Source organism: Mytilus californianus, unplaced genomic scaffold, assembly GCF_021869535.1.
Source record: "Mytilus californianus isolate M0D057914Y unplaced genomic scaffold, xbMytCali1.0.p SCAF_4, whole genome shotgun sequence".
Taxonomy (NCBI): domain Eukaryota; kingdom Metazoa; phylum Mollusca; class Bivalvia; order Mytilida; family Mytilidae; genus Mytilus; species Mytilus californianus.
Genome location: NW_026262690.1, coordinates 47520736 through 47538840, shown reverse-complemented (window position 1 = coordinate 47538840; position 18105 = coordinate 47520736). Strand labels below are relative to the sequence as shown.

The 18105-nt window shown below is 32.2% G+C and overlaps 2 protein-coding genes across 2 annotated transcripts; one reads left to right on the top strand and one right to left on the bottom strand.

Annotated features, from left to right (window-relative positions):
• Window positions 1–1237: 1237 nt before the first annotated feature.
• On the top strand, window positions 1238–5717 carry LOC127738150 (calmodulin-like). Its single transcript, XM_052249291.1, has 5 exons — window positions 1238–1326; window positions 1557–1587; window positions 1911–2063; window positions 2877–3128; window positions 5544–5717. Exons 1-5 carry the CDS (start codon window positions 1324–1326, stop codon window positions 5573–5575), a joined length of 471 nt encoding a protein of 156 aa, XP_052105251.1. The 5' UTR covers window positions 1238–1323; the 3' UTR covers window positions 5576–5717.
• A 1332-nt stretch (window positions 5718–7049) lies between these two features.
• Window positions 7050–14731, bottom strand: LOC127738157 (calmodulin-beta-like). Its single transcript, XM_052249298.1, has 5 exons — window positions 14624–14731; window positions 11506–11536; window positions 9979–10122; window positions 8204–8446; window positions 7050–7288 (listed from the first exon to the last, which is right to left on the bottom strand). The coding sequence occupies exons 1-5, from the start codon at window positions 14624–14626 to the stop codon at window positions 7260–7262; spliced, it is 450 nt and encodes a 149-aa protein (XP_052105258.1). The 5' UTR covers window positions 14627–14731; the 3' UTR covers window positions 7050–7259.
• Window positions 14732–18105: the final 3374 nt, after the last annotated feature.

Genomic DNA, 18105 nt, shown 5'->3' with positions numbered 1-18105 from the left:
TTTCTGTGACTGTATCTTACGATCCTTTACGATAGATATTTAGCTAATCTGCAATCAATTCAATCTTCATGCCTAATATATCATGTACTGTGTTACAACTCTAGATTCTACTGACGAGGAAAGGTAACACTAGGCCACCGAAAGCTGAATTATTAGTTCAGTCTAGGTGACCGAGTGGTCTAGAGCGCTGGACACAGTGCAGGCGGTGTTGTCTCGATATCCCATGAGTTCGAATCCCGGCGAGGGAAGAACAAAAATTTGCTTGCGCAAATTTGCAGATTTAACATTGTTGTGCTGATATTTAGAGTAATTATATATATATATATATATACAAGTCTAAATTGAAAACAACGTTCAAACCTATGATTGCGTTGGATAAAAACCGCAATTTTTATACGTGTGCATGTAAAAAAAATTCTTGGTAGAGGGGTCTAAATACAGCACAAACAACATTTTCAAAATGACTAAAAAAGTGAAAAGTATATTTTAACAAATCGCATTTGACTAACAGGTCGAACAACTGATGTTCTTAAACCCTGCTGACTGCCATTGACGATTGCCAAATAAATTGATCACGAGATGTAACATAGATCTTAATTGTTAATTTAATACCAAACAGAAAACAATAAACTTGCGGAGAAGATGGTATACCGCAAACATGAGGTGCAGAAATTTTTACACCATATCCGGATTTCGACAATTAATGTCTCTTCAGTGATGTTAGGGGTCGAAATGGTATTTGGAAGGCCAAATAATTTACCTCAATTTAGGATAGACTCTTGGATTTTAAAGAGTCGAAATAGGATGAACGGATCATATAAACCCGAAGGAAAATATAATACAAGCCCAAACGAAAAAATATAAACAAGTCTAAATTGAAAACAACGTTCAAACCTATGATTCCGTTGGATAAAAACCGCATTTTTCATACGTGTGTATGTAAAACAATTTTCTTGGTAGAGGGGTCTAAATACAGCACAAACAGCATTTTCCAAATATATATAGTAAAAGCCCTATATAATCTCTAGCTTCGAGAGACTATGCAGAAAACATATCATAGAGTTGTCACCTCTTTACTTGATATCTTCATATATTATTGTATACTTCAAAGTTTGGTACACAGTTAGATATTTCAAATCAATATTGCTTTCTATGTCGATTCGGTAACAGATAGACAATAAAATCTTTTGTCAGGGCAAAACCAATGATATGTTTGACTGCTTATATCGGTCTTTTTTCAATTTAAATGATTTATTGTTTGATATTTACTGCGACAAATTTGAAAAAATGTCAAACTTTGAAGTTACATGTACCAGCTAAATCATGGTAAGTTAAGACTTTTACAGCTTTTATAATTTGTAAATTTCGCATAATTTCTCTTACTAACAGACCAGTTTCAATAGTTATGTTTTTTACAAGATAAAAACCTAGTAGTGAGTTAAACACATCTCCTTTTTTATAATATGAGAGAGATATACGTTTTACATTTGAATTACTTTTAGTGACTGTAATGACAATTTACCCTTTTTCTGCAAAAAAGTCTTCATCTTTTACAGGCAGGACTTTTAACAAAGGAAGAAGAAAGAGGTAAGATGAGTAAAACACACACCACTTGAAAAACACTATCAAAACGTCTATAATCCTATGAATCCTCAGTTGTTAGATTGAAAGATAATTTTGATGAGATAGCATTAGAAAAGAAATGAGGAACATACCAAAGGCGTATTAACACTCATAAGTCAAACACAAATTGACAACGCCATGGCAACATACGAAACACGACCAAAAGACAAACAACAGTCCTCAAAACACAACATAGAAAACTAAAGAATGAGCAACACGAACCCCACAATAAGTCTGTGCATTTTGTATCATTTTATACCTAGTAACATATCTTATTCTCTTTATAGAAATCAGAGAAACTTTCGCCTTGTTTGAAGCTGACGAAACTGGGAATCTATCAAGAGATGACGTAGCAAAAGTTGTACGTAGTACAGGTTGTAATCCTACAGAAAAAGAACTGTTAGATATGTTCCAGGCAATAGACTCCGATGGTATGGAAAGTAAGTAGAAAATAGACGTTTCGTAACTGCTCACTGTTTACCTATGTCATTATCTCTTATACATAGGCTCTGTAAGAAATGGATTGAGACTTTGTCATTTTTAAAATTATATGCAAATCCATACCTTATCAAAATACTTCAGATGTTTTCATTGAATACACGGTTAGATCCGATTAAAAAAATAAATTGTATCAGCAAAAATTAAATCATGTAAAACCAAAATCAATATAATATTGACATGTATGCCCTGTGTAGCGGAATGTCTATTCAGTTTGATAAAATCTTTAACTATTTGGTTAATTTCAAATAACTTGTCGAATTGTTAAGCAAAAGCAAAAAAATAAAATGAACACGACTTAAGAATTAAATGCTTCGATTTGAAATTTTGTTGAGTGTAAAAGAGTTCACTGAAAAAAACATTTTGTATTAAACATCATGTGCGCACGATCAACAGTCTTCAAGCTCTATAAAATTATAAAAGAGAAGCATTCATTTCTAATGATAAAATTTTAATGCTACAACCATGAAATTACGAGTTATTTCAAGCTTTTCATTTGTTTTCCTATGTTGTGATGTTGTCATTGGAAGCACTTGTAGAAATTAATGTTTCATTTCATTGTGAAATAAAATGTACTTTTGGACTGCCTTGCGATTGTTCCCTACTAATCAAATTGTCGGCTTCTAATTAAAGTTTAACATACATGCAATGTAATTATTCATGCTATCGTATTTTCGACTACATCGACTCTTTAGAACTTTGTTTTCATAGATGATTTTTGTTCTCGTTTGCTTTGAATATTTTTTTCATTTTAGGTGATGGCAAAATTGATATAAATGACTTTTTATTATATTATGCGAAAAAGTTGCATGACCCATCGAGAGATGAAGAGGAAGAAGCAAATGAAGCATTTAAACAGTTTGATCTGAAAGGAGATGGCTCTGTAGAATTGCATGAACTGAAAGACATTATGACAAGTCTTGGAGAAGAGAATTTTTCAGATGTGGAGTTTCGAAAAATAGTAAAAGAAGTTAAAGTAGACGGCGAGGGGAAAATATACTATCAAGGTAGAATAATTTTGCCTTATTAACAAGCAGTCTTATTTTCAATGAAAACAAAATACACTTTAATTTTTTCATACTGCCAACAATATTTTATTACCAGAGACTACTTTATCCTGTCCAAATGAAAATATTCAAATATTTAGATGACTCATATATTTCATTTTATTTATTTTGTAATGCACGTTCTTAAACATATATGACTATATTAAATTATCTAAGAAAAAAAAATCAAATCTTAGCCATTCCGTATTTTTCTAAATATTTTTTATTAATGGCAACCAATTTTCTTTTCACTTTTTTTATTTTCCTTCTCTATAAAATGATGTTCGGTTCGCACCTTCTTCGTCACTCAGTTGGTTCGATATGCGCTTATCAACAGTGATTCCTCAGATTTCAATGAATCATATATTTTCATTTCTACATTCTTCACGACAGGGATCTCAAGTACAGGGATTCATTGTGGAAAAATGATTCTACTTTAGGAATTTGATGTCAAATTCTTTACGATGATATATATTTTTTTACTTCTTATACTTTATTTTCATTTCTATTATTGTTTCCATCCGATACACGAGAATAATGCTACATTTCTGTGATAGCAGTTCAGTACTTTAGGTTTGTGTACTTCAACAGCCAACATTCTATGATACGACAGTATTAAGGATTGCTTGACATGTTGTCCATTATAACAGTATAATGAAGCTGCTTTTCTTAGCTGATTGTTATTTAGGATTGCTTGACATGTTGTCTATTATAACAGTATTATGAAGCTGCTTTTCTCAGCTGATTGTTATTTAGGATTGCTTGACATGTTGTCCATTATAACAGTATTATGAAGCTGCTTTTCTTAGCTGATTGTTATTTATGATTGCTTGACATGTTGTCCATTATAACAGTATTCTGAAGCTGCTTTTCTCAGCTGATTGTTATTTAGGATTGCTTGACATGTTGTCCATTATAACAGTATTCTGAAGCTGCTTTTCTCAGCTGATTGTTATTTAGGATTGCTTGACATGCTGTCTATTATAACAGTATTATGAAGCTGCTTTTCTCAGCTGATTGTTATTTAGGATTGCTTGACATGTTGTCCATTATAACAGTATTATGAAGCTGCTTTTCTTAGCTGATTGTTATTTAGGATTGCTTAACATGTTGTCCATTATAACAGTATTCTGAAGCTGCTTTTCTCAGCTGATTGTTATTTAGGATTGCTTGACATGTTGTCCATTATAACAGTATTCTGAAGCTGCTTTTCTCAGCTGATTGTTATTTAGGATTGCTTGACATGTTGTCCATTATAACAGTATTATGAAGCTGCTTTTCTTAGCTGATTGTTATTTAGGATTGCTTGACATGCTGTCCATTATAACAGTATTATGAAGCTACTTTTCTCAGCTGATTGTTATTTAGGATTGCTTGACATGTTGTCCATTATAACAGTATTATGGAGCTGCTTTTCTTAGCTGATTGTTATTTAGGATTGCTTGACATTTTGTCCATTATAACAGTATTATAAAGCTGCTTTTCTCAGCTGCTGTTATTTAGGATTGCTTGACATGTTGTCCATTATAATAGTATTATGAAGCTGCTTTTCTTAGCTGATTGTTATTTGGGATTGCTTGACATGTTGTCCAATATAACAGTATTATGAAGCTGCTTTTCTCAGCTAGTTGTTATTTAGGATTGCTTGACATGTTGTCCATTATAACAGTATTATGAAGCTGCTTTTCTTAGCTGATTGTTATTTATGATTGCTTGACATGTTGTCCATTATAACAGTATTATGAAGCTGCTTTTCTCTGCTGATTGTTATTTAGGATTGCTTGACATGTTGTCCATTATAACAGTATTATGAAGCTGCTTTTCTTAGCTGATTGTTATTTAGGATTGCTTGACATGTTGTCCGTTATAACAGTATTATGAAGCTGCTTTTCTTAGCTGATTGTTATATTTGTTAAATATAATTCTATGTTATTTCGAGGATCAAGAAAATGGGTTTAAGAACTGATAATTAGTTGACTCACTGCACATGTTCACGCGGTATCTTGCCAGAGGATATTTTCATATTTTGTTCTTTTTATAGTTTGATGTAGATGGTAGATGTTTGATATTCTATGTTTTTATTCAAAAATTTCAATGACTCAGGATATATTGAGACATTGTCGTATTTTTTAAACCCGTATGTAAACCCTAGCTGTCTTTTTCATCGATGGGTTATCATCTCATTGACCATAACCACTCTATTTTATTCATAGTGCACTTTTTAACCAGCGATTCTGTACTGAATTTCTATAGAGTTTTGCGACACAACTGACGTTTTCTTCTTTTGATTAATTCCATAGAAAATATAACCATATTGCCATCCTCAATGAACACGTTATTCACCAAGAAAATAATTTTAACACTGTTATTTTTCAGCTTTTACGAAAATGATGAATGAAAAGCAGTAGATTGATTGACAGAAAAACTTTCACAGTATGTGTTAAAAGTCGTGCATTTAAAGAATTTTTTTAAAAACGTTTATAAATAATAATAATAATGTATTTTGAATAATTGTCAATTTATGAATGAATTTAAGACATTTATATTTAACCAATTGTTTCCATTTATGTGTTACCTAAATGAAAGGAGTATTTATTCACTCCATAGTATGTATATATTAAGTGTGATGTTGCAAAGGTGAAACAAAGATGTACTACTTTTCTGTATTATTAACTATTGTTTTGCTTGTGCTTTTTTGTTATTATTATCAATTATACCATTATTATAGAATTAAGTGAGGTTTCCTGTACTGAATATGAAATAAATGAGTTCCTGAAAGACAGCTTAACCCCGCAACATGTTAACGTGTCCGGCTGTCCTTGAGGTTGCCTTTTATTATATGTTAATGTTTTCTCCTTTATTTGTTCGGGGGTTAGTTTTAATGGCAGATCTTTGACATGTCTTTGTTGTATAATTTGCAATATTTTTAGACTTGGGGCGATACAGAGCTCGATATATTGTATTATAAACCGTGTATTGACCTCTAATTATTTTGGATTTGTGAGTCGTTAGTTTTGCTGTCTTGTTGACGTTTACCCAAATATACTTTCATTCATATAAATACAGTTTACATAAATACTCTTCTGTCTGAACTATTTGTTTTAAAGTTTTATTAATAAGACAGCAGTTCACAAATTACTTTGTGAGAAAGGGTGTCTGTGTGCTCATCCCGTACCCAATTTATAAAATTGTTGATTCTGGGAGTTAAATACAGTTTACCATATTCCGATATTTTAAGTTGTTCGATAGAAATCAAGAAACATCAAAAGAAGCAGTTTACACAGAAAGGTATACTAAGCAGTCACCCATTGTATTTTTAAAAAATTTCAAGATTATAGGCAATAGTTTAAGAAATTGGTAAACATCGTCATTTAAGGACAATAACTCAGATAAGGAGTCGTCAGAAAGTTATGGTGTCGATGGACAGAAGGTAGAACTCAACATTCTGAACTTTTTGCCCCGGTGAGATTTTTTCTATCTATAGCGATTTTTAAAGGTATTAGTAATAGACAATACTTGCATTTTAGCCCTATGTTCTATTTTTAGGTCGTGTTGGCCAGGTAAGTTGGCAGGCGGGATCATCGGACACATATTTTAAACTAGATACTCCATAGTTGATAAAGGCCAAGATTGCTTCCAATTGGTCCCGTAGTTTCAAAGCATAATATTTTTGTAAAAGTTAACGGACGACGGACTCCAAGTGACGAGAAAGCTAACTTTACCCTTTGGTTCAAGTGAGCTAAAAAGAGATTTTTTTCATGGACTTATATTCTAGTTTACACTTTTAGAGAGTGGCTGTTGTTTAAAATGCACAGTAGTCCCCGTGAGCGTTTGTGGTAACGTTTTGCACAAACTACCTATGAAAAAAAAAATCAAATAACCTTTCAGTGTAAAAATTTATTAAAAAAAAAAGATTACAAATATCTTCTTTCAAAAACAAACATTCAGCAACAACAATAACAAAATGAATAACAAAAAGAACTTGCAGAATAATTGCGTATTTCTTCAAAATGAAGTCTACATGGCCTTAGTAGCACACATTTACGTGACATGCTCGCATACATCGTCTCTTCTGTTTGCAGCAGACCTCACTCATTTTGATCTCATTATTTTTATAAACTCTGTAAATAGAAAGAAACAATTATTATATCCATGCTGAATAATTGTAGCAACGTTTTACAGTATATGTACAGGTACTGATGGTTCTATATGATTTCAAGATTGAAGAAAACAATTGCACGTTGATACTGTACTTAAAGGTTTGCATTAAACCTCTGATATAAGTTTAAACATCCTCAAAATATATCCCTTTTCTGTTTACAGTTGCCAAACATTCATCCTGTTACAATGATACAACACTTAGAATCAATTTACCGGTAGCATGAACATTGATTAATGTGTGTAATTTAGAAAGGTTTGTGAAAGAAGTGACGAGCCACAGCACAGTGGGACTACTTGACTGGTCTCCCATTTTTCTCCTTCGGAGTTCCGATTTACCCTCGTTCATTTCCCTTCAATATTGGATTGTCCAAAAAATTTATTTTGCCATTGTATTCTCATCATATTGTTTTAAGATACTTGGACATTTAGATCATCATAACTTATGATTTATGTTCTAGCTCGCCTTTAGTCAAAGTAATAACTTTTTCATTTAATGCGACTGTGGTTAAGTGTTTTCAGAGAATATTTTTATTTACAAAATGTATACTAAAAGATAATTCACACACAACACGGTCCTTTTTGCAAGCTGAGCCTAACTTTAGTTTTGTGAAGTACTGCTCCGTGTGTTTACATTTTTTGTCCAGTATAAATCGGTGGATAGTAGTCAAAGCTAAATGATCCATATTCCCTTGAAATACATATGACCTCACGTATCAACATAAACATGTTCTTTCAAACGAAACCATTTCCTCATCTGAACAATGCGTTCACTATGTTTGCCAGTCCGAATAAGTAACAAATGTGTACAAACCTGCTAAAAGTAAATATTTTATTATAAAGCTTTATACAATGACTAAAGCTATGACAAACCTCACCTTCAACCCCAACTTTTCCGTTGCCGTCTTCATCTGCTTCCCGAACCATTTCATCGATTGTTTCTTCTGATATGTCCAATCCTAAAGACTTGATGACGTATCTCAGGTCAGCACATGTAATGAAATTGTTGTTGTCATGATCAAAAATGGTAAAAGCTTCCCGGAGTGTTTCATCGCTTTCTTCCGAATTGTTCCTCCGAATCATCATATTTATAAATTCGTCAAAATCTATAATTCCATTTCCTGGAAGACAATGGTGACCACAGATGAATGAATGTGAAAGCTGAATAAAGGCATTGCACCGTAAAGCAACGTCATTCAAATGACAATGATTTTTCAGTATATTTTATCCGCATAAAGAATGTGTTTATTACCTTTCCAGGCCTGGCCTGGAGAGAGCTTAAAATACAATAGTGATTATTTTTATCAGGTTTATCCCTATATTAGTAAAAGTATGTATAGTTTAGTAAAAATAATGTTGAACGAAATGCATTCTCACAGAGGATTGGTTTTGGAACCTTAAGCTTAAATGTAATTTGTTTGTGCAATATGATTTATGTAATTCTTAGTTTTATTTCTTTTGTTTATGTTGTACATAATGTTGTTTTGTCTTTTATGTAAGCTGTCTTATTTTATAAAATACCATTTTTTAACTCGGATAATGACATATGAATATTTTTAACTTGTTTGTATATATTCATTGCATATGCTGTTAGACACATTTAGTGGATACCCCGTCCGTCCGCAGGTATCCCCGTTGTAAATGGGTAGTTTCTAAAATGTTTATGTAACATCACAGTAACCAAATTGCACACATATAGCAAAAATAGCAACGGAACCTTACAAGTTTTCTTAGAGAGTAAACAACTTGTATTTTTATGATTTGACATTATGCACGTCTTTCAACATAACTGAATATATCTAAATATACACAAAACGTTCACAGTATATATCAACCGATGAAGTATTCACTTCAAAGTCACCTTTTAAAAATGAGCAATTAAAATATGTCACAGGCCTCAATTTATTAAAAAATGGATAGTAAGAATGGACGATTTTCAAATTGTTTTAAGTAATTGAAGAAATAAAACGAAACATCAGTTATTCGATATTTACGGCTGATGCATGGATGCAATTTGGGTACTCCTCATTACAGAATCATAGGTCGTTTGAAGGTTGGTTCAAACCCATTTTTCTATGATTCAATATGGATTCAAAAATAAATTTTTAGAACTATATAGTAAATAAGGATAAATCTACAAAACAAACACAGAATGGAAACTTTTGTCATGATCATAAATAAACAAAGGTGAAAAAACTGTCAAAATAGGCCCGTGCAATTTGGGTACCCTCACGTTATATATTCAGTATGATGTGTAATAATGTCATTGTATGAACCGATGGAGAAATCTGTTTTATATACAATGTATAGATATTAACTATCTACATACATCCTCAACAGTTAATACACTTCGTTTGAGCCCAACAACCTGCTGGGCCAAAATTCAGACGAAGTATACATATATCATTAATACATATAAAAATTAGGAGATGTGGTATGGTTGCCAATGAAAAAATAATCTACGGTAACCATTGATCAGAGGACGAATGCATCCACTACATTATCATAATACACATTTATATGGACCAGATCGTAAAAATAAAAAGGCTACGGGGTATACATCACTAAACAAAAGAGGTGTTTTCCATAATATAGAATGCTTCTTGTTTTAGAAGAAGTATGGTGTTATTCTAATTTATTGTACATAGTATACCATCAAGATCAGCTTCACGTATCATCTCAATCAATTCCTCGTTTGTGGGATTCTGACCAAGTGCTCTCAACACAGATTTAAGTTCCCATGTTGATATTACCCCATCACCGTTTGCATCAAACAGTCCGAATGCTTCTTTATATGCTGCAACAAAAACAGATGGAAAAATGATACTGGACACAAATATATTAATGTGCATACATTACTTTCGGCAGTGTATAATATGATTATGTTCTCCTCTATTACACAACAGTCACGTATTTATCCCCTAAATTTTTCAATCAAATTGATTAAGTTTGTACACATTTCTGATTCATTTTACTGTTTCTATGAGTCGATCCCATTCGATTTCAAAATATTTTAATTTAAATCTTCCACTTTTGAAATTTTGATTAATTTTAGGGCAATATCAACAATTTAAAATAATTTAATAAAATCATGGCACTCGCTTTGCTTCAATTAATTTCAATTTGCTTATTGTAAAATTGAGAATGGAAATGGGGAATATGTCAAAGAGACAACAATCCGACCATAGAGCAGACAACAGCCGAAGGCCACCAATGGGTCTTCAATGCAGCGAGAAACTCCCGCACCGGAGGCGTCCTTCAGCTGGCCCCTAAACAAATATGTATACTAGTTCAGTGATAATGGACGTCATACTAAACTCCAAATTATACACATGAAACTAAAATTAAAAATGATACAAGACTAACAAAGGCCAGAGGCTCCTGACTTGGGACAGGCACAAAAAAGCGGCGGGGTTAAACATGTTTTTTGAGATCTCAACCCTCCCCCTATACCTCAAGCCAATGTAGAAAAAAACAAACGTACAACAGTACGCACAGTAAAACTCAGTATAAGAGAAGTCCGAGTCCGATGTCAGAATAGGAAACAAAAGAAAATAAACAAAATGACAATAATACATAAATAACAACAGACTACTAGCAGTTACTGACATGCCAGCTCCAGACATCAATTAAACTGATTGAAAGATTATGTCTTCATCATATGAATATCAGGCATGATACACATCATATGTGTTTGTTTGTTGTTGATTTAATAATGTTTGTATACACTACTACTTGACCTCTTGATGTTTTTTGTATCGTTGTTTGAATACACTACTACTTGACCTCTTGATGTGTTTTGTATCGTTGGGTTGCTGTCTCATTGACGTTTTACTTAATCAACTTAAGTCCATACATGTCTTCATGAGTTTTCACATCAAACTGCAATTTATATGTAGTTTTATACGATAACATAAACGGTACCATATTTCTGCACCAGATGCACATTTCGACAATCAATGTCTATTCAGTGATACTCGAGGCCAAAATATTTTAAAATTCAAAGCTTATTAAAAAGATGATTATATGAGTGGTGTCTTGGTATATTTATGGCGGTTTAACGCTACTTCATTTCACATCATCTCTGTCGTAGCGATTCAATGAATGTTTTACCGAGGATTGCATTATGTGGTACTACGTAGTGTAACAATTTTTTGTCTGTATCAACTTATTCACTTACCTTCAAGTTCTTCTCTGGACAGTTCACTAGCCTGAAAATCAAAGTATTGAATTGAAAAAAATATAGACAAAATTTGAGAACAGCGTGTTAATTTAAACTTAAGCACTGTGTTTATGCAGTTTTCCAGATGTTCCTATAGGTCTTAATTTGAAAGTCAAGACAGTACTTCAAAAGCTGATTGTCTGAAGGTTTAATGCAGGCACATAGTACCGTTTTGGTGTAATTACTTGCCAGACACTTAAGGGTCTTTTTCTGTGTTTTTTTTTGTCGAAGTTGTTGACCGCTATCTAGCGATATATTGTTCTTAATGGGACGGGATTGCTTCCCTCGAGTTAAAGATATTTAGAATCAAGGAACCTCTGTGTTTCAAGTCAGCGCTGTAACCTACTGAGTTACGTCTGATTAGTTAGTAGCTTCTACTCAAGGAAAGTATTCCTCTTAACATAGTCATTACTAAAAGTACATTAAGTAAACATTAATCTTAAACTGTTTCTAAAAAAGTAGGAATTTCTTATACATCCAAAGTATAAAGAGCCAAACTAGTGCTGCATGATGGTAAAAAGAGCATTAGTATCCTGATATTTTGATGTACTCTGGAAGATATATCAGTATGAAAAAATCAGAATTTTACATCAACTTAAAGTACTACGGCTTGACTTCAAGATCTCTGTAAATCTAAAAAATGTCTTTAACAGTTTTGAGTAAAACTGACGGAGTGAACCTTAAAGTCTTTAACAGTTGTCTGTGAAACTAGCGGAGTTAACCTCAAAGTCTTTAACAGTTGTCAGTGAAACTAGCGGAGTTAACCTAAAGTCTTTAACAGTTGTCAGTGAAACTAGCGGAGTTAACCTTAAAGTCTTTAAAAGTTTTCAGTGAAACTAGCGGAGTTAACCTTAAAGTCTTTAACGGTTTTCAGTGAAACTGGCGGAGTTAACCTTGGCATTCACTGATACGTAAATCAATAACTATTGTCATATTCCCCAGTAAATGGACGGGCATGCGTACATTCTACCCTACTATGTCCTTCTTCCGAAATATAAAAATATGCTTTGTTCATGCTGATGATGTGCTTTAAAGTTTGCATTTAATTGTATTAAAAGTATAGTGGCCGACCGATAAAAAAATACGAGATGTGGTAGGATTGCCAACGAAAAATTTTTATTAAGGACATGGGTATAAGCAACGACAGGTCACCCACCGTACGGCCTTAACCAAAGAGCAAAACCAATACCATATAGTAAGCTATAAAAACCCCGACATGACAAATGTAAAACAATTCAAACGATGAAACCAACGGCCTGGTTTATGATAAAACAACAAAGGAAAATAGTTCTTTTTTAAGTTTGCTTTTAATTCCAGTTGGTTTAAATATTAATGAAATCAAGGCCAGTAAACATAGAGATTACTAGAAAGTAAAAATCCTTATTGCATATTCTTCATGTTTTGCTCACAGATATTGAGTTTACATTATATGGTAGTCCGAGATTGCTCAAACGTGCAATGGCCTGTTTTGGGAATTGTAGGTACATGGGACCCAACCAGTCCCGAAAACAGGACGTCAGAGTAATTTTGGTCTAGATTTTGATTGTATAATTATGGATAGTTACACAGCAAATGCACATTTTGGTTATATAGCCCATTTTTCCTAATGCAGCTATGCATCTTTGTCACTCCCAACGATTTTTTTAAAACTATCTAAACGTTTCTGGTTAATAGCGAACGAATAAAATTCGGTTTATTACACTGTGATTCGTAATTATTATAGTTATTGATAACTTTATCAGTCCTAACTTTTAAATTGCACATGTACAAATATCGTAAATCATCTGAGCATTCAATTTCACCTTTTCAAATAGTAACTGATAAATCATGTATACATCATGAGACATTTATAATTTTCGTATAGATACAATGTTGTGAGTAATTTATTAAATGATGATGCATGACTGTAAATATTTCAATAACCTTTTAAAAGCACTATTGGGGAACCATTCAATTTAATAACTTTATTTGAAAAACTTTATCATCTTAAAATGTTTTAGATCTACACAGTAAATAGTGAATAAAATATATATCCTGGAACTAGATGATATGGGAAAACCTTACACAAGCTCATATGACACGAGCCTGAGAGATAAACTAAAGATAAAGATGCTGGTCGCTGTTGTATATACTAAATTGTTCTTCACAACAACGGATAAAGAACAAATGCATAACCGGTAAATTCTTACCCCATATCCCTTGTTTTTCTATCATATGTTGGCAATACAAAAATGTCTCATAATAGATATTGAATCTACTGCATAAGATCTTCTCTTTTGGACCAGTATATCAAATCAAATCATTTTATTTCCTGATTAAAGGGGCCCTAAGGGCATATCAATTACAAACAAAAAATAATAAAAAAGACAAACATGTATACATTCATTTTAGACAAAACATTCATTAAACAGTATATATTGTTTGATACAAAAAAATATTTTTTTTGAAAAAAGAAACCACGATACTTAATAGAACAACAAAAACAAAGGTCAATTTTTCCTGAGGTAGTCATATAAAAATGATACCAAGTTAATTCATTTTATTTTACCTTTTTCTAAACCGTGTTCCGGTATTTTTATTTGGGCATATATTTCATCGTTTTCTTATTAGGAGATTTCGGTGTTGATGACAGTTTAATTTATATACAATTCTTATGGAATCAGGACGAATAAGAGTTTGGCATATTGTATAGACACTTGTCTAATGTTGAAGATTGTATGCTGCCTTCTAAGTGTCATTTGGTCATTTTTGTTGTTTGGTTGTTGTCTCAATGACTTTTACTCGATATCTCCTTACATACATATATGTTATATATTAAACTGCAAGTCAAAGGTTTATAAGTACTCGTTACACATGTAATCAGAGATCTCTCATTTTTTAAGAGCAACAAATTCTAATTCAACATCTATACAGATATACTATTCGTTCTTGCATTTGAGGAAAAAAGAAAAAAAATATACCGTTTTGACTAATTGGATACTTTTATTTTAATAACTCAACAGTCTGTTGAAAAAATATCGCAATATATACTTTTTTTTTTAAATTTCAATATATTAAAGACTTATTAAAGACTTACCATCTTGTTCACATGCTCCTACGATAGACGAAGATTTTAACAGATAATGTTTACATACATTTAAATACTAGTTTCAAACATGTAAATTCATGCACAAGTATTTAATAATTATATACTTCGATCAACACGAATGCTTCGATCAACAATAGCACTTCATTCAGGCCAATTAATCAATTACCTATCTTGAGAACTGAAAGTTTGTGTAAATTAAAAAAAAGTCTACCTGATTGAATAATTGACATAAAAGATTAGTTACACTGAGACTTGTAATTTTAAGACCATATTAATACTGTCTTGATGACCTTAGTATACTTTATTTCAATAATTGCCATTTAAATTTTTAAAAAGACCTCCTTTCATTTTTGTAAGCTAGTTCGGAATTTCATATCAATGCTTCATATACTGCTTGATATAATAAGATTTGCACATTGATTATGTTGTCAATTACATAAAAATGTTTTGATTGACAGAATTAACAAAATAAACACCATGTGTTACTTTCGTAGGCTTATACTATGTATTCTCACCGGTATAATATTTGTTGAAATCATCTTTTTTATAAATTCATCAAAATCTATTATTCCATTTCCTGGAAAAAAAAATAAAAGTAAGAAACACTGATAAACAATATATAATAACTGAAATGAATAAAAATTCGCAAGGGTTCCGCGGAACCCAGTGTCTCGCCTACTTTTGTTGTTAGTCGCAGGCTCAACAAAAATCGGGAAATAATTATTAAAAATTTTCCTCTAGATACTAGCTCTTGAATGTAAGAAGCTTCTGTTCAAGTTTGGTAAGAATCCAGGATGGTTTATGAATCGAATAAATGTTTTAAAAACTTTAACTGCAGACTGTATGTCATGTTAACTGGAAGAAAAACTAAGTCCATTTATAAGTAATATAAACACAGGATTTTTTTTTTTTACAAAATTTCCTTCTCGATACTAGCTTTTGATCATAAACAAGCTTCTGTCCAAGTTTGGTACAAATCCAGGATAGTTTAAGAAAGTTATTAAAATTTGAAAAACTTTAACCACAGAGTGAATGTAATGTTAACTGGCAGAAAAACTAAGTCCATTTATAAGTAAAATACGGATAAACAGGATTTTTTTTTAACAAAATTTACTTTTGAATACTATCTTATATGATCATTAACAAGCTTATGTCCCAGTTTGGAAGAAATCCAGGATAGTTTAAGAAAGTTATTAAAATTTGAAAAACTTTAACCACAGAGTGAATATTTGTGGACACAGTCGACGACGACGACGACGGAATATAGGATCGCTATGTCTCGCTTTTGCGACAAAAGTCGAAGGCTCGACAAAAATGAATTGCTTTCGAAACTACCGAACTGACAGTTTTGTTTACATACACATGAGTTCATTAGTTTGGGGGTACATGAACAAATTGTGTTGCGGTTCCTCTACCGTAAGTCATTAATTAAATTAAGCTATTATAGGAAACGTTTTTTTCTGATTTAACATTCGCAAGGAACGCTAATGCCCAAGTGGATATACCAAACCAAATCAGACATGAAAAGAAGCCAAAATCGTCTACGTTTAACTTTGCAAATCAGAATTGGGCAGTTTTCTTATAACAAGTATGTTTCCCCTTTTTCTTTCTTGCAATCTCTCCATACAACTAAAAAAACCAGCCGCTTATAGAGAGGGAGAAGAAAGAGAGAAACACAGACAGTGTTTTGAAGTTTAAACAGATATTTAGACAAAACCTTAAATGTATATCAATGTATTTCTGCAAAGATAGGATACCATTATGTCTAGAATGAATTATACTAAAGCAAGTGAAAAGAAGGAATCCTCTGAAATGAGCGCCTCTCAGGTTCAAACTAAACATCCATACCAAAGTATAACAACATATATAATCGATATATAATTATGTACATTTTCAAAATAAAGTTACATAATTATAATTAATCTTTTATTTGAATGTCATAAAATTTTGATATAAGATTCCTTTTTTCATATTGTATATACATGTATTCTTCTTCATTGTCAGTCAACATGGCACACGCTTACCATCTAAATCAGCTTCCTGAATCATTCCATGCAATTTCTCGTTTGTTATGATATTTTGTCCAAGTGAACTCAATACAGACTTCAGTTCCCATGTATTTATAACACAGTTGTCGGTTACATCAAATAATCCAAAGGCTTTATGAGCTGTAACGAAGATAATCATCATGAAATAAAGTATTCTCAGGTCCAGAGTATACTAGTGTCGAAACAGTTATATATAATTTACACTGGTTTAGGTATAAACTATATAACAAATATGAGTAAAAGAACTTTTATTGTCCAACAATTAATCTTTCACAGTAAAATCTGACTACAACTAGTTTCATTAATCTCATAAATTAATTCCTTACAATTTCGACTTATTTTAAAGCTGCAGTTAATTTGTTTAATTTAACTTACGCTGTTTGACCTATTTATATAAGTGCTCTTTAAAATGTTTTAGCAGCCATCATGTCCCCTACAGCGACGAATGAAGAAACACATTGGTACTATGCGCGTTGAGCGCTTTTCTGGGTTTAACTTCACCAGGAAAGGTCAAACCCAAAATTTTGAAAGCCGGGAATGTATTGATATATAAAACAGTCAAAACATACGAAGGTCAATTTGGTTAGGGGACTTAAAACCATAGTTTCCAAACCATTTATAAATTTACCAACGGGAAATTTAAGAAATTTATTTTTCAGTGGCGAACCACAGACCAATGAGCTGATGCTACCCTCGGGACTAACAGTCAACCAGGACCACACATCGGTATCCATCCAGTCATAGAAAATTGTTAAAAGATCACCAACATTTCTGATTAATTCTATGAAACTGTCAAGGCTTAATGTTGAAAAATCTACTTTTCAAAATATAGGAACGCAACGTTAACTCATTTTCTTAAAATTGTTGACTAATTGTTATACAGTGACAGTGTACTTTTACTAATCACAAAGTTGTAATACCTTACCGTATCTATTTTTAATAACTCAAAGCAATTAAGATCCACAGCTGATTAAATGCAGAAAAGGTCCTTTGAATTCCCTTCAATGGAAAAAGTAGGTGAAGCAAACTCAAAAGGCATTACTTGAAGAAATACTTCTGGAAAAAGAAGATCAAGCCTGACTTTCTCCGATTTCGCGAGGCATTATTAAGAAAAGGAAGGAAAGGAGGTTTCGATCTTAAATACCACCGAAATTGATTACTTCTTTTTGAGGACATACACTTTTGACCAAAAGGTGCATTGATGTTAAAAATAATGTTATTTTATAATTTCATTCAATGCGTTTTACTGAGCTAGAACAGTTCAATCTAACTTTGGTCCAACTTTTTAAATAGATCTCAATCGACAACACACCCGTGTTGGCTGACATTATGCTATGATAAAACGGACCCTATAATCCTTTTATGGTGACCAAATGACCAAATAAACATTGTGTTGAAAATTGGAATATCATAGCCTTCCAT